Source organism: Lutjanus erythropterus, chromosome 23, assembly GCF_056507025.1.
Source record: "Lutjanus erythropterus isolate fLutEry1 chromosome 23, fLutEry1.hap2, whole genome shotgun sequence".
Classification (NCBI taxonomy): Eukaryota; Metazoa; Chordata; class Actinopteri; order Lutjaniformes; family Lutjanidae; genus Lutjanus; species Lutjanus erythropterus.
Window position 1 is genome coordinate 2,844,899 of NC_139339.1, and position 15,904 is coordinate 2,860,802.

The 15,904-nt window shown below is 40.3% G+C and overlaps 2 protein-coding genes across 3 annotated transcripts; both read right to left on the minus strand.

The window, feature by feature from the left end:
• Positions 1-534: 534 nt before the first annotated feature.
• On the minus strand, positions 535-8,385 carry LOC146305346 (protein NLRC3-like). 2 transcript variants are annotated; one of them, XM_084712762.1, is made up of 7 exons: positions 8,304-8,385; positions 6,649-6,798; positions 5,828-6,033; positions 3,395-5,180; positions 3,056-3,229; positions 2,432-2,605; positions 535-1,801 (listed from the first exon to the last, which is right to left on the minus strand). In XM_084712762.1, exons 2-7 carry the CDS (start codon positions 6,777-6,779, stop codon positions 1,576-1,578), a joined length of 2,697 nt encoding a protein of 898 aa, XP_084568888.1. In that variant the 5' UTR covers positions 6,780-6,798; positions 8,304-8,385; the 3' UTR covers positions 535-1,575. The 2 variants fall into 2 exon arrangements, with proteins under 2 accessions (XP_084568888.1, XP_084568886.1); XM_084712760.1 differs by having other exon boundaries at positions 3,395-5,183.
• A 2,630-nt stretch (positions 8,386-11,015) lies between these two features.
• On the minus strand, positions 11,016-15,023 carry LOC146305347 (uncharacterized). The gene is made up of 4 exons (XM_084712924.1): positions 14,526-15,023; positions 12,420-12,475; positions 11,861-12,220; positions 11,016-11,639 (listed from the first exon to the last, which is right to left on the minus strand). The coding sequence occupies exons 2-4, from the start codon at positions 12,466-12,468 to the stop codon at positions 11,521-11,523; spliced, it is 528 nt and encodes a 175-aa protein (XP_084569050.1). The 5' UTR covers positions 12,469-12,475; positions 14,526-15,023; the 3' UTR covers positions 11,016-11,520.
• Positions 15,024-15,904: the final 881 nt, after the last annotated feature.

Below are 15,904 nucleotides of genomic sequence, written 5' to 3' on the forward strand. Positions count from 1 at the left end.
AGTGTCTTCATGTGTCTCTGCAGCCAGCAGCTCAGTGAACACTGAACCAAACACACACGTTGCCTCATGTTAAGAGTTTAACCTTCATCTTGTGGCAGAAATACATCATTGCAGTTTATAAAGTGATTTATTCCTATAATGCAGTGTTTCTCTACCCTGGACAACAAGACACACTGCCCTGCATGTTTTAGACGCTCCTAAGTGTAAATGCATTCATTGTCATACTATTTCATTGCAAATTTTGTTTTCTTTCTCATTTGTTGTTTTTAACCATGATTTTTGGGATCTGTCATGGGACTTTTGTCATGTTGCAGCTGCCATCTCCTGCACCAAGTTAAACTTCCAAAAGCTGACTGTCTTCAACAAGAATAACTACCAAGGTCACACTGCCCTCTAGTGGCAGCACACGAGATATAAGATACACAAAAATCAAAGTTAAATCAGTTTTATTGAAACTGAATATTATCTGTGATCACGAGATAAATCCATTTTCTAATCACTGCTCTATAAGCTACAATATCAGTTATAATTTAAAGTCTTAATATGACCTGAAGCAAACAGGGAAAAGGATTTTCTACATCCACAACTGGATGCATTAAGGTTCCCCTGGCAAAGCGACACATACAGTTTTTGCTGCTGCAACTGCACAAGCCTTTATCACTGATAGACAAGTCGACAGGTTTGCTTATATAATGAATTTTAATCTGAAATTTAGGGTTAGCATCAGTTACCATGGTGATCTAGCCAGGTTGTTGAGATGAGATGTTCACTGCTCACTTTAATGATGCATTTACCGCTGTTTAAAGCTGTTCTCGGTTTGAATATTACATATACTTTTTAAATATTACAGGACAAACATGAAAATACCTGTGAACTCAAGTCACATGACTGGGAATCGAAGCAGACTCCAAAAAACACTTTTCCCTCCTTAGGGTTCTTTATACTATGTAAGGAATAGTTAAGACTTGATAACTCATCCTGGTTAGATGGCTCCTTTAATTTAGATTGTTTTATTTATTGTTAGACTGGTCTTTAACTATCTTGTTTTAGCTTGTTCCTATTTTGGTTTGGTTATTTTCTCGAGTTAACTCATTTTTCTCTTTCACAGGTATTAGATTAATGTCACCATTTCAAGATGAAGTGAAATATCATGTACCATACACCATAAATCATGACAGTTATGAAAGGATACAATCTCTAACACTTCAATCCAAATTCAGTCCAAATGGTTTCAAACTCAGTTCAAGTTCAGTTCAAGTATCCAGTTCCGGATTAAATAATGGGGTTAAATACTCCTACCACTCTGGCAGCATGTTTACCATCAGTCCATCCATCAAATCATCTCCTTGGGTTTGTCTTGGGTTGGGTTTGTCTCCTGTTGACATGAAAACAACAACAACAGTCGTCTTCACATCAACTCAAACACATTATCACAACGAGCTTCTGACTCCTGTGATTTGCTGACTGTTCTCCCTTTCTTTCCGTCCAATCCTGAAGCCCATCACCATCCTCCTGTCACAGCTTCACCAAGGAAAAGCAGGAAACACTGAGTCTTTGCTTTGATACAAACCGTGTTCAGTTCAACACCGCTGAAACCAGCAGGGACTGACTCCGCCCCTCCACTGACGTCAGAGTCTCCAGTCTGTTGCGTGGACTCTCCACAAGATCAAGTAGCAGCTTCACATCCGAATCCTGCAGCCCGTTGTCTCTCAGGTCCAGCTCTCTCAGATGGGAGGGATTGGACTTCAGAGCTGAGACCAGAGAATCACAGCTGGTCTTTGACAGCCTGCAGTCCCTCAATCTGAATAAAGAATAAATGATGTCACTTTACAGTTAAACAGTTCAGTCAGTGTGAACATCATACAGCTTCATCAGAATGCTGAAGAAAAATAGTGAATATATTTGTTTTTGTCAGACAGTTGAAATGGAGTTTATTTATTCATTTAATCATTCATTTTTTTTCATTTTCATTTTAATCAATAAAAAAACTTGATGTAGAAAATAAGGGGAAAATCGTGAGTTTCAGAGTGAATTATCTTGTGTAGATTTTTCTTGTTATATGATGGTTTTAAATGTGCAGTTCAACATTTCTCTGATAGTATTTTAAAGCAATACTAAGACAGATGTTTACTACAGAGTTCCAGAAGGTAATAAATAAGACTTTCACTATCATTTCCTGTCTGGAAGCATCATTGCATGTTGAAGTTCAGATCAGACTCAACTAAAGACACTTCATATGTCTGCATTTAAACATCTGCTTCACACACTCTGTCTCTGAGTCTGTCTCAGCACATTGTTGTATAAATCCTTCTGACTGACATGAATCCAGTTTGACTACAGACTGTATTTGGAGCCAAACTGTTCAGACGGAAAAACTTTGGTTGTTGTGATTCATGTTCAGAAAAACACAGAAAAAAAAAGCTGAACTGACCTCAGAGTCTCCAGTCTACAGTTTGGACTCTCCAGACCGGCTGACAGAAGCTTCACCCCTGAATCAAACAGGTCATTGCAACTCAGGTCGAGCTCAGTCAGGTGGGAGGCGTTGGACTTCAGAGCTGAGGCCACAATTTCACAGTGAGCCTCTGTGAGTCCACAGTCAATAAGTCTGTGAATACAGATACAGATATAACATTTAAAATTTAATAAAATCTGACACTTTATTCTAAAAACAGACTCTATGCAGATCACAAAGCACATCAACACTGAGGTGATGTTTAATGTCCCCAAACAGGGGCAGATCTAGGAGTTGAGAGGATTTGGGGCTAAGCCCAGACACTGCAGCCAATTTTTTCCCCCACATTTTTTCCTTTACACTTCTATATTACATCCGGGAGGCAAATACTGAACTTTTTAATCCACAAAGCTGAAAAAAGGCTGTTTACGGACTTTAGAGATACATGAGCAGATGGAAAAGGTGAAATAATGCGACAAACTTTAAAAAGAACGGTCTTTAACAGTGAACATCTTGAGCTTTGGGATATACCACTGTTTACAGACAAACTTTCTGTTGTGGATTTAAATTTTGTAGATAAGCACAGAACAAAACACAACTGACCTCAGAGTCTCCAGTCTACAGTTTGGACTGTCCAGACCGGTTGACAGAAGCTTCACTCCTGAATCCTCCAGGAAGTTGTTACGCAGGTCGAGCTCAGTCAGGCGGGAGGGGTTGGACTTCAGAGCTGAGGCCACAATTTCACAGTGAGCCTCTGTGAGTCCACAGTCAATAAGTCTGTGAATACAGATAACATCTCTATTTATTAGTCTCTCCTTTTCTACGTGTTCTTTCTATCCTTGATCTGCCATACTGAGTGAATTTCTCCAATGTGGGATCAATATAGTTGATCTATCTTCATCTTCAGCTTTGCTTTATAATGTGAATCACATCTGGACTTACCGAGCCTTTCTGCAGTTCCTCACAGCTGGAATCAGACTCCACCGTCCCTCCGCTGATGTGTTGTACTTCTGCACGTCCAACTCATCCAGAACGTCCTCTGACATCTGCAGCATGTAGGCCAGAGCTGAACAGTGGATATCACAGAGTTCCTTCTCTGATCGGTTCTTTGACTTCAGGAACTCTTGGATCTCCTGATGTACTGAGAGGTCGTTCATCTCCGTCAGACAGTGGAAGATGTTGATGTTTCTGTCAGGAGAGGAATAAATGTTCATCTCCTTCAGGTTGTTGATGGCTGTCTGGATGATTTCTGGACCGTTGTCTGTCTGACCCAGCAGGACTCCTAAGAGTCTCTGGTTGGACTCCAGAGAGAGGCCATGAAGGAAGCGGACGAACAGGTCCAGGTGACCATTTTTACTTTTGAGGGATTTCTCCATTGCTGCCATCAAGAAGGCATCCAGAGTTGAATCAACACATTTTTCCCCCAGGAAGTCCTCCAGTACCTGTGTGTTCCTGTTGGTGTAACAGTGGAACATGTAGACTGCAGCCAGAAACTCCTGAACGCTCAGATGAACAAAGCAGTAGACTGTTTTCTGGAAGATCACACTCTCTCTTTTGAAGATCTCTGTACAAACTCCTGAGTACACCGAGGCCTCTGTGACATCCAGACCACATCGCTCCAGGTCTTCTTGGTAGAACATGATGTTTCCTTCCTTCAGCTGTTCAAACGCCAGCCTCCCCAGCTTCAGAAGAACTTCCCTGTCAGCCTCCGTCAGCTCCTGTGGACTTGTCTCTTGTCCCTCATGGTACTTCTTGTTCTTCCTATTTGTCTGAACCAGCAGGAAGTGTGAGTACAGGTCAGTCAGGGTCTTGGGCAGCTCTCCTCTCTGCTCTGTAGTCAACATGTCCTCCAGAACTGTAGCAGTGATCCAGCAGAAGACTGGGATCAGACACATGATGTGGAGGCTCCTGGATGTCTTGATGTGTGAGATGATTCTGCTGGACAGATCTTCATCACTGAACCTCCTCCTGAAGTACTCCTCCTTCTGGGTGTCAGTGAAGCCTCGTACTTCTGTTACCCTGTCAACACATGAAGGAGGGATCTGATTGGCCGCCGCAGGTCTGGAAGTTATCCAGACCAGAGCCGAGGGAAGCAGATTCCCCTTGATGAGGTTTGTCAGCAGCACGTTGACTGATGACTTCTGTGTGACATCAGACACAACCTGACTGTTGTTGAAATCCAGTGAAAGTCTGCTTTCATCCAGGCCGTCAAAGATGAACACAAGTTTACAGACAGCCAGCTTCTCTGCTGTGACCTTCTGTAATGTTGGATGGAAAACTTGGAGCAGACTGAGAAGACTGTACTGCTCATCTTTGATCAAGTTCAGCTCCCTGAACGAAAGCAGAATCAGCAGACTGACATCTTGGTTTTCCAAACCCTCTGCCCAGTCCAGAGTGAACTTCTGCACTGAGAAGGTTTTTCCAACTCCAGCGACGCCGTTGGTCAGAACGACTCTGATGTGTCTCTGTTGGTCAGGTGAGGCTTTAAAGATGTCGTGACACTTGACTGGAGTGTCATAGGGGGTCTTCTTCTTGGACGTTGTCTCCAGCTGTCTCACCTCATGTTGGGTATTAACCTCTTCACTCTGTCCCTCTGTGATGTAGAGCTCAGTGTAGATCCTGTTGAGGAGGGTTCCACTTCCTGTTCCATCGGTTCCTTCAGTCACATGTTCACATCTCCTCCTCAGACTGATCTTATATTCATCTAAAACCTCCTGCAGACCACGATCTGCTGAAAGAGAAGAACAGCTCATTATTCATTACCAAGAAACCATAACATAAGAAAATATATGGAAGTAAAAGATATAAAGTCACGTTTCAAGGGAACATCAGTGAGGAAAATTCTTATTTGTGATATTGGACTATACAAATAAAATGAGATGTTTGATGTTACTGCTTTACACACAGTTCAATAGTTCTTTCTAACAGGCTTCGGTCTTGGTTTGTCTTCTTGAGGAAAGAGAAAATCTAAGCTCTCAGCGCCCAATCAGAGGGAAGTATCCACCCCCTGTAAGACCCCAGTGCATGAGCTGCTCATCTGCTAGACAACACCAACTCAAAAGAATGAAGGGCAAAAAATTCTCCAGATATTATACGAGCAATGTTGCAGAGTTATTTATTCATAACAAACGTATTTTTCTTCAGTCAGCCTTGTCCGAGTAGCGGGGAAAGTTTAGTTACTTCTAACTCCCAAAGGAGAACACAGGACAGGTGATACAGAGCAGAAAAAAACAAGCAGTTAAATTTCAGTTGGACTTTAAATGTACTGATATTCATAAAGATGTGAACTGACCGTGCTGTAAGACACAACAACTGCATTAAAACAAGCCGTGTTTTCACACAGGAACACATCAGCAGACACATGTGTAGTCTTACTTTGTTCAGCTCTTGTTCTGGATCTGTCTCCACACTGGGGACAGGGGGAGTCTCCTGATGAAGCAGACTGGTCCCAGTATGAGCTGATGCACTGTCTGCAGAACCAGTGTCCACAGCTGGTAGAGACTGGATCCTTCAGGACGTCCTGACACAAAACACAGCAGGATGGCTGCTCCACCTCACAAACGTGACTCCTCTTCCCCTCTCTGTGAAGACATTTCTTCATCACTACAATGACTTGTCAGAAAATGTTACAGAGAACATTACTTTTCTCAACACTTCCCACAGATCCTTCACAATAAAAGTCCCCCATTAAAGACAGCTGATTATATCCTTTACTGTTTGATAGCCCCTCTGGACAGCTGAGGTTTGGACTGGGGTCTGAAGTGGTTTAAAAAGTTTGGTAAACCAGTAGACACAGAGCATGTAACAGTGGTGTCAGGTTCGAGTCCAGACCTTTATGTTTTCTGTCACTTTCTGCTTTCAACTATTAAATGAAGGAAAATATCATTTTTTTATCCACAGAAAGCTTTTCTGTTCTTCAGCTTCAGGAACAACAGATGGTGGACAAAATCTGAGCTCAAAGGTCCACGTACATTTTCTTCATCATACTTTCAACTTAAACTGTCAAAACCAGAATCAAGGTGATCAATGACCAACTGATAAACATTTTGAACTAATTCAACATGAATCTGATTGGTCATAACAGCTGATCTGAGGAAGACTCAAACCAATAAAATATTTATAGGACAAATATGACAAAATCACACATCTAGGTGAAGCATATTCTTTCAGATTTTACAGTAAAAACAGACTCTTACTTTGTGTATGAGGGTCCAGGTTCAGCACTGAAGTTTAGAATAAAATCTTTGGACCGGTCACTCTTCAGAGACAGACAGCTGGACACTGGAGACTCTGCTCTGTCCTCGTCTTCCTCCACACAAACACTCATCTTCTGTTCTGAGGTCAGTCTGAGAGGACAAACAGGAGCACTGACTGTGAGCTCAGAGCACGAATTTGTTTAAGAGTCAGCAGGGGCAGTCCTAGCCTATTTGGTGCCCTGGGCAAACACCCCCTGTGTCTGAATTTAACCAGATAACTTACATAGGCTATAAACAGAAAAAAGAACTATTAAATATAAAACAAGCGCACACAGAAGTCAAAATAAGACATAAATACAACAATTATTACAGTATAGAAGGCAGATAAAATTAAAATAAGGCATTCCTAAATTGCACAATTAACATGACTGCACTTTGCACAACACACAGTGCTATGAAACACTATTGATATTTTACAAGAAGAGCACTCAGAAATTTTTAACATATATCAGTTTTATTTTCTGTTTTTCTTACTACCCAATTGTTACTATCTATTTATCTATTTGTATTGATTTTCTTTTCTTTGTCCTTTTTTATGTGTCTCTGTTATCTGATTTTTGTGACACTGAATTTATGAAGCATTATCAACACTGTTTGATTTTCAAGCGGTACAGTAATACTGTTAGAGCGATGGGGCTCAGAAAGAAAAGAAAAGAAATCTGTACTTTATTAATCCCTTCTGGGGAAACTGCATGTTTTCAGTCTGTTGTTATTTTTTATACACACATGGACCTGTGAACAGATACACGTTTCTGGTTAAAAACCACTAACTTTTATTTCTCAACCCATCTCAATGAGTGCTGTTCTAGTCAATGGTTGATGGAGTAAAAATAAAAAAGTAGATGACAATTGTCATTTTGTATAGGTTTTTTTCTGCGATTTCGCACAACCCAGAAACAATTAATTGTGACATTATGGGCCTGGTTTGATAATACTACGAATTAAATGTGCTTTATTTGGAAGCAATTACTGACGCGATTAATATGGCCAACCTATGGTATGGTTACACTATTAGATGCCTGCCTACAGCCGAGGCTGGATCAGGGAGAAGGCCTGGATCCCCTTCGACAGGTTGTGTGTGAGACTTCAGCACAGCAGCAGGAGCACTGAAGGTGCTCACTTCTCACATATGGGTGATAGAATTTAGAAAACACATCGGTGGAAATCATAAGTTTGTATCATGATGACTGGTGATTTTGTGTTTGTTTGTTTTTGTTCTGTTTTATTTTGCGAGCTGGTTATTAGTTGCCGCTCCAGTCAGCCTGGCTACTTACAGTAGGCCATAATAAGCAGAGTTACCAGATAAGAGATATTTCTCTCGCCTAAATATATGGGCGATCTTTGGCGTAGAATTAAACCCCCCCTCACTCTTGAGCAAGTACTAGTAGGCCCTACATTACAGGTAGCAATGAATGTGCCTGGTTGTCTGGTAAAATTTTTAACAGTCATGATGGAAGACGTTAATTCTGAAACCCATATCAAAAACCGCCCCTGAGAGTCAGACACAAGAACAACGAGTTACAAACACACACACACACACACGACTTAGGGAGGGAGTAAAATAATAAAATATAATATAAAAATCATAAACTCACCCTGCATCAGTGTTCACTTCTCCTGCATGTGATCTGATCTGTCGACACAAAATGAAGCCTGAACACTTTCACTTTCAGGTTCCCTCCCTATTGTCATGCTTCCAGGTCACATGATCGGTGCTGCTCCTCCTCCTAGAATCCTTTAAAGCAGTGTCCCCCAACCCTGGTCCTCAGGGCCCACTGTCCTGCATGTCTTAGGTGTTTCTCTGCTCCAACACACCTGATTCAAATGATCAGGTTGTTGTCAGGCTTCTGCAGAGGCTCGATGACGAGCTGATCATTTGAATCAGGTGTGTTGGAGCAGGGAAACATATAAAACATGCAGGACAGTGAAGCTCTGAGGACCAGGGTTGAGGAACACTGCTTTAAAGAACTTTATATACAAGTATTTCACTCAGTAACTTTCTGACAGCATTATTCTTCTCCTGCTGTATTTGTAGCAACAGTGTTGCTTTTTGCCCTAAAATATTTTCCACAGCTCTTAATTATAACAACTTGATCATTTTGATAGAAGTGTTCGGCTCCTGATCGCCTCACTTATGTGAGCACGCACAGAGTCTGAAGACGAAACCCTGAGTTAACAAAGAAAGCTGAAAACCACCATCGTGATACCCATTATGACTGGGGGTTTAGGTTTTGTTGAGCAGTTCATGCGATTCGTTGAGCCTCTTTCTTGGTAACACGCCTCAGGACAGAACTAGAGAAATGAGTGTTTTGTTGAAGCTCTGACATCTGTAGTTGTAATAACACTAACATATCCCCTCCCCTTCATCACCGTATTACGAGAAATGGCCCCTTTCATACTATCATCCTCACCGCAGTGCTAACTGCACCCACACAAGTATTTTCACTTTCTTTGATATTCCGGTAAACACTGTAGACAAAACTGCACCCTGCGTTGTGATACTAAGTTTTACCTCTTCCTCTTCTTGTGACGGATGGTGCCTTCAGGTTCCACCCCTTCCTTCTACTGCAGTGTTTCACAATCCTGGTTTTCAGGTATTACTGCTCTGCATGTTTAGATGTTTCCCTGCTCCAACACAACTGATTCTAATGATCAGGCTGCTATCGGGCTTCTGCAGAGGCTTGATGATGAGCTGATCATTTGAATAACCCAACTGTGTACCTTAATAAGACAAATGTTCCACCAATTTGGTTCTTTCCTGTGGTCTCACTTGTTACTCCTGACGGAAGACAAACATAATATACATCATCTGTTTATGTTGTTCTTATTATTACACGATCCTGTGGTCAAGATTTATTGTGTTTTAGTCACAGTTTAGATTTATTGAGTCAGGTATAGATCATCATTTACTGTTTTACTCCACTGATGCAACTTAAAGACCAAGATATCAGATATAAAAACACAATATTGTGTTCATGTGCAGTTACATTCTCATTTCTAAATGCAGACAATATTTATATTCCAGATTTACCAATATGACATGTGTATTCTGTAAAACAATATTTTTTGTGAATTTGTTGACTATTAGATGAAATTAGTTACTAGTTATTATTACTTTATTTAAACTGCACCTTTAATACTAAGTTATTCAGAAGACCTGGAACACAGGAGAACTGGATAGTTTGAAGGGCTGCAGCAGCAGGTTCAAGTGTTTAAAATAATGATATTAATAGTAATAATCATGTATCAATATGAAGTGTTTCCATACTTATAACTACCCAAAACACAATTCAACACAAGAACAAGATTATTGTCTTCTTTCAATCTTTATAAACTTAAAAAGTTTCTGTAATTAACACAAGTGACTTCAATGAATATTGTTAACACATCTCTGGCTCCATCTTGTGGCAGAAACACATCAGTGCAGTTCATAAAGTGATTTATTCCTATAATGTTAAACTCAACTCAGCAATCTCTCAGTTTAAGTCACTGCCCAAAGGAGCCACAATCAAACAATCAGACCTGCTTTTAAAATTAAACCAAAGAGTTCTGACTGATAAACTTCAGAGTGATACTGAATACTGGTGAACACTCCCCCATCAATGAACGGACAAATTAATGCCACACAAATCGTGACTTTGCCTAGACTTTTGTATTTATTTCACCGTATATCCATTTTTTTTGGACTCACTTCTCCATGACACCTCAAAGACTTTTTTCAATAAAACATCTGCCTCAGTCTATTTCTGAAAACAACGTACTTGTATAACTGGATGACCACAGTATCATGTAGTGAAGTAACACAGTTACTTTCTCCTGCCTATATGTGAAGGGAGGGATGGGAAGAGGTAGATAATGTTCTTGTTTGCCCCTTGTTCGCCCCGGTGTTCTCTCTCTTTTTCTCTGAACAAGCTATAATTACAATATAATGTTTTTCAAAAAGAAGGAAAATATTAAAAAATGACATCATGGGATCTCAAGCATCACATGGCATCAGACAGATTTGCCCAAATGAATATTTTTTATACAGTATGACAAAGAGAATGAATGAAACAACAAATTAATTAAAACACATACAAACATATGGAGACTCCTGACGTGTGTTATTCTAGTACTGCACTAGTACAGCTAATGTAGCCAGAATCTTCTTGGTTAATTCTTACTTCTTCTGAAAGTTTCACAGCTTTTTACGACCTGAACTAGTGTAAAACAAAAATCCACGTTGATCCTGTAAATCCCAGCAGAATTCTCAGACGTTGCCGCACTTCCTGTTTGCTTCCTGAGTCAACATTCAGAGTCTGACATCAACTGATCCTTCACTGGATAATGCCACGCTTTTAAAATCCCACACCTTACCTTACACGATATGATATAAGAACAAACAGTAGTGTGGCAGTAGGTTGTGTTTTTGGCAATTTGTGTGGGAAAAATAGCTGAGTTCATAAGTGAAAAAGTCGCACCGTGGTCAGTCCTCCTTCAACCTGGGAAACATCGTCCATCTCCAGCAGTTTTAATTTAAGACGCTGCACACGTCCTGCACTCTTACAGTGTTACTGCAGCCTGTCTGTCTCTGCTGTGGCCAGTTAGGAGGGAGCAGTGGGAAATGCTTCGACCATAGATTTCGTACAACGTAGGATTATGACCTCTTTAAAGACCAACTCACTATTTGGACTGCAGTACTCATTTTTGCATGCACCATTACTACTTTAAAGTACAAATACTGGACAGAAGCTCAAACCTCACAGCTCCAGTATGATAGTTTTTGTGATGCTGGACCACGAACCAGCATGTGTACCAGTGGACACTTCTGGATTAGAAAAGGTACCAAACAGTCAGCAGAGCTGCTGCTGTCAGTCCCAGTCCACAGTCGAGGACGGTCCGTCCCCGACTCTCTGGGTTTGGTCTCTCAGGTTCAGGCTGATCCCTCGCTGCTGTAAAGAGACCAAACTGATCTGACTCATTCATGTGGAGAAAAAAACATTTCACTATAAAAGAAAACAGAATATCTACAACAGACTCAGTTAGAACATATTTCCAGGAAGTGGAAGGATTGTGGATTTATAGTCCTCAATACTTTTCTTCTCAGATTCTTACTCATAAAGAAAAGCTGCTGAATTTTACCTGTTTAGAAATTTCTGCTCAATCAACTCACCAGTGATATTGAGGCGACACTTGTCAGAGCCCCAGCTGTAATTTATTCTCACTTCACAGACATACAGGCCCGAGTCTTCAGTCCTGAGTCTGGACACATGAAGTCTGAGTCGTCCTTCTCTGAGGACGTCTTTGTCCCACTGGACTCGTCCTGCAAACTGTTCATCCAGAGACTCTGAGACCTCAACACCTTCATGTAGATGAAACACTCCTGGGTTCTTGAGAGGATTCATCATGTCACAGAAGATGTAAAGGGAGCGGAGTGAAGCATCAGGTTTGTTTGTGAACGTCCATTCCAGTGTGATGTTGTGGTTCTCCTCTGCCTGATAGGACGTCTGTGTCACATTCACTACAAATGTTCCTGTTGAGGAGACAGAGAGGGAAAGTGAGGAGCAGACAAACTGACAACTTTAAACTCCATCTAGAGATGTTTGTGTGGAGAGTTTAGTGATGCTCTCAGTGCTGTAGAGACCTTCCTCCTCACACATTTAAAGACTCAAGTGTCAAAGTGTGTGTTGTCTTTTGTCTTGACGGATAATAAAGTGAAGGTGTAAACTAACCACAGACACAGGAGGTCAGCTTGATGAGCAGCAGGATCCTGCAGATCATCTCCTCCCTGCGATCAAAGTTCAGTTAGTTTCTAGTTTCTAGTTGAAAACTGGTTGACATTCAGTCTGAACGTCCAAGACCTCAACCAGATATAATGCAGTTACAACATCAAACTTTGTTTTAACCAGTTCAGATGTCGTCACTTTGTTCTGTTGCAGGCTGAGAGTGATGTGATGACAGTGATTAGTGTGAATGTTTTTCTCTGAAGTCATATTTCACTGGTAGTGTAAAACAAATAAAAACAGAATGCAGTGATTGCAAATCCTTTTTGACTTGTATTCAACTGAATACACAACAAAGATAAGATGTATAATGTTCAAACTGATAAACTTTTTTTTTTTCTACATGTACACTCATTCTGAATTTGATAAGGATCAGAAAGGTTGGAAGCAACAAAAGACTGGAAAAACTGTAGAATCCTCAAAAACACCCGCGTCGTTCACACGCAAGGATGGAGTGACGTTCACCGCTTTGTGAACTGTGGGCAAAACTTACACTGAATGTCTGTGACCTTTGACCCCTCAGGCAGCACTGCATTAAAAACTGCATTAAAAACCCTCATCACTGTATAAAGGACACTACATGGACTCAGGAACACTTTGGAAAACCTTTGTCAGTAAACACAGTTGGTCTCTGCATCTACAAATGCAAGTTAAGACTCTACATTAAATATCTTGTCTTTCCCAAATCATTGCATCACGTTTTTATTTAAGTTCTACACAAAGTCACAACTATTGGGGAATTATTTTTGGGGTTAAATATGAACTGTAGAACAAGACAACAAGAAGCTTCCAGGAAGTCAATAATTTAAAGCGGCTGTGTCCTGAGTACTTAGCTTCAACCTCTCTGATGTGTATTGGGAGAAATTAGTGATTTTTCAGGCCTTTCTGCCAGAAATGGCAACAAACTTTATGGCAGAAAATCCACAAGAAGTTTAGAGCAAGTATAAAGTCACCTTTAATGAGCACGTGGTGAGTGAATGAATTAGACACTGAATCATGTTTATACGTTCAGTAATCAGACTCTGGCAGTATTTTCATTGAGGTACACTGGGAATACACAGTACACACACTACAGCTAAAAAAAAACTACATCTTCCGCAAACACTACAGCTGTACGCACACGTGGCTACAGAACAACCTTGATAAGACAGATCACTGCGCAGCGTTAACTAATCCCTATGGATTCACTACATTACAGCTAGTTTTCTCTACTTCAGCTCCAAAATGCCTTTATTGCACATTTTAAATGATGCGACCACCTTTGAATTATGATCTGAACGTGAACGTCTTCATCTGTGAGAAAAACTTTCACTTTTGAACGTGTTTGCAGCGGTGATTAAAGTCGTTTTTCTAACGTCTTTAAACATTAAGTCGCTCATTGGACAGATCCTTCAGGGTCCACTGATTATAGAAATGATCATAAATGGTCCATGTTTTCCACTTTGGTCTCTCCGCGTCGCGATATCTCGTTAATATATGTCCGATTTTTCACACTTCGTAAAAAATATTTCCGGTCAACATTTGTCTGAAAACAGTCTTAAGCCTTTGCGCTTAGTGTTCATGTAATTATTGTCGTGTTCAAATGCGCTGGAGATTTTTAACTAATTTTTTAAGTATTTAGTTGTGACGCACATCAGACCAACCTTTCGCATCGTTCCCTTTTATTTTGGCTTTTTATTCATATTTACCGTGTATGTATTTGGGTATGAACTGTAGAGCACGATGTTGAAGAGTTTATAGAAAGTTTTGACCCTCAGAAAATCGCTCTAGACAATTTATTTATATTTTTAATCATTTTCTGAAAATGTCACATGGGTCGGGTTACGATCTGTCTTCTGCTCAATGAATCACTCGTCTGGTTATAACGGTTGTTGCTGAACTGTCTTGTCACTAAGAGAACCGATCAAATTACTAATTAGCAATTATTTTGTCAGTTATTAATTATAACTTCGTCTAATCTGGGAAAAGCGCCGGTCTACAGCTGATAGGCTCGTTATGACAACAACATGAACCTTCGCACCACAGACCGTAAAGTCAACACAGACATTATCCTACCTGGTCTGTCCATACGGACCGAGTCTTGATTAGAAGGTAAAGTGTGTAACTTGTCCTCATATTAAACCTCCTGTACAGTAAAAGTGTCGGTGGTATCGAGTGAATTTGTCCATAATGTGACCCCTCCTCCATGGGACAGCAACAGCTTCCTGAACAGAGACAGACGAGCCGGTCCTCATGTCTCCGGGTTGCTAAGCAACATTCTGCTGCGGTAAAAAAAAAAAAAAAAAAAAAAAAAAATGTGGGAGTGAAAGTAAAAAGCTGGCAGAAAAATAAATCCTGGGGTGAAGTACAGATATCTGGAAACTCTACTTAAAGTACAGTAACAGAGTATTTGCCGTGTCTGCTGATAATAATAATGAAAGTTACATATAAGGTTGCACAATATGGTAAAAAAAAAAAAGTTATAGACGACTTAAACTGCAATTTGCAATATGTGAAACGATTTGTCTGAATAATAATTTCTGCTTTACAATGTTCAGTTTTACTGAAAAAGAAAAAAAAAAAACTACTAAAAGACCTGCAAGCAGATTGAGTCTTTAGAGTTTTTAGAGCAGAGGACCAGATGCTGACGACTTCCAAGATTAAAATTATGAAACATTAGTGTTTTTATGCCTTTTTGAGATTTCCTTCAGATCAGTGAGTGTCATTATTCTGTACATGAGGGGGGGGGGGGATTCCACCTGCTACTGACACACTGTTCACGTTGCCCTCTCTGACTCCGCCCACTGGCTGCTGAGCCAGGAAGAAGCTCACAAACAGAAAATCATAGACAGGGATGTCACATAACTTTAAAAATTCGCACAGTTTTAACTGTTGGGGGAACAATTCTGAAAAAAATCACACACCAACCTGCTTTTCTTGGGTGCATTGTGAAATATGTTTTGTGAAATATGATAAAAAAAAAAACATGAAATAAAACATGTTGTGCATTCACTACAAACAGACAGACAGACTTTAGTCACAATTCAGCAGACGTGTTGAAGAAATTTCAGCTCTGTAGGATGTACGGCTGAAGTTTGGATTGTGAAAAGTCTAGAAATTTAGATTTGTTGTCATAAATCACACTAAGTTAAGTCAGTCATTACCAGATTTCATGCACCGATTGAGTCCTGACCTGGGATCATGCAAACCGATTTTTTTACGAATTCATGCAGCTAATTTTGAAATATAACCTTTATGCATTTGTGGCGCCCCCTAGAGGTGAAATTCAGTGCGATAGTTAAGTGCATTCTCAATTTTGGTGAATTTTAGTCACAGGTTTTGCTACACAAATGCTTTTAACAGAGAAAAATAAGAAAGAAAGAATAATCAGAACAAAAACAGTAGTTGTCTGCAGTGAGCAACGCTTCTTGGACCCCTAATCATGATGATGTGAT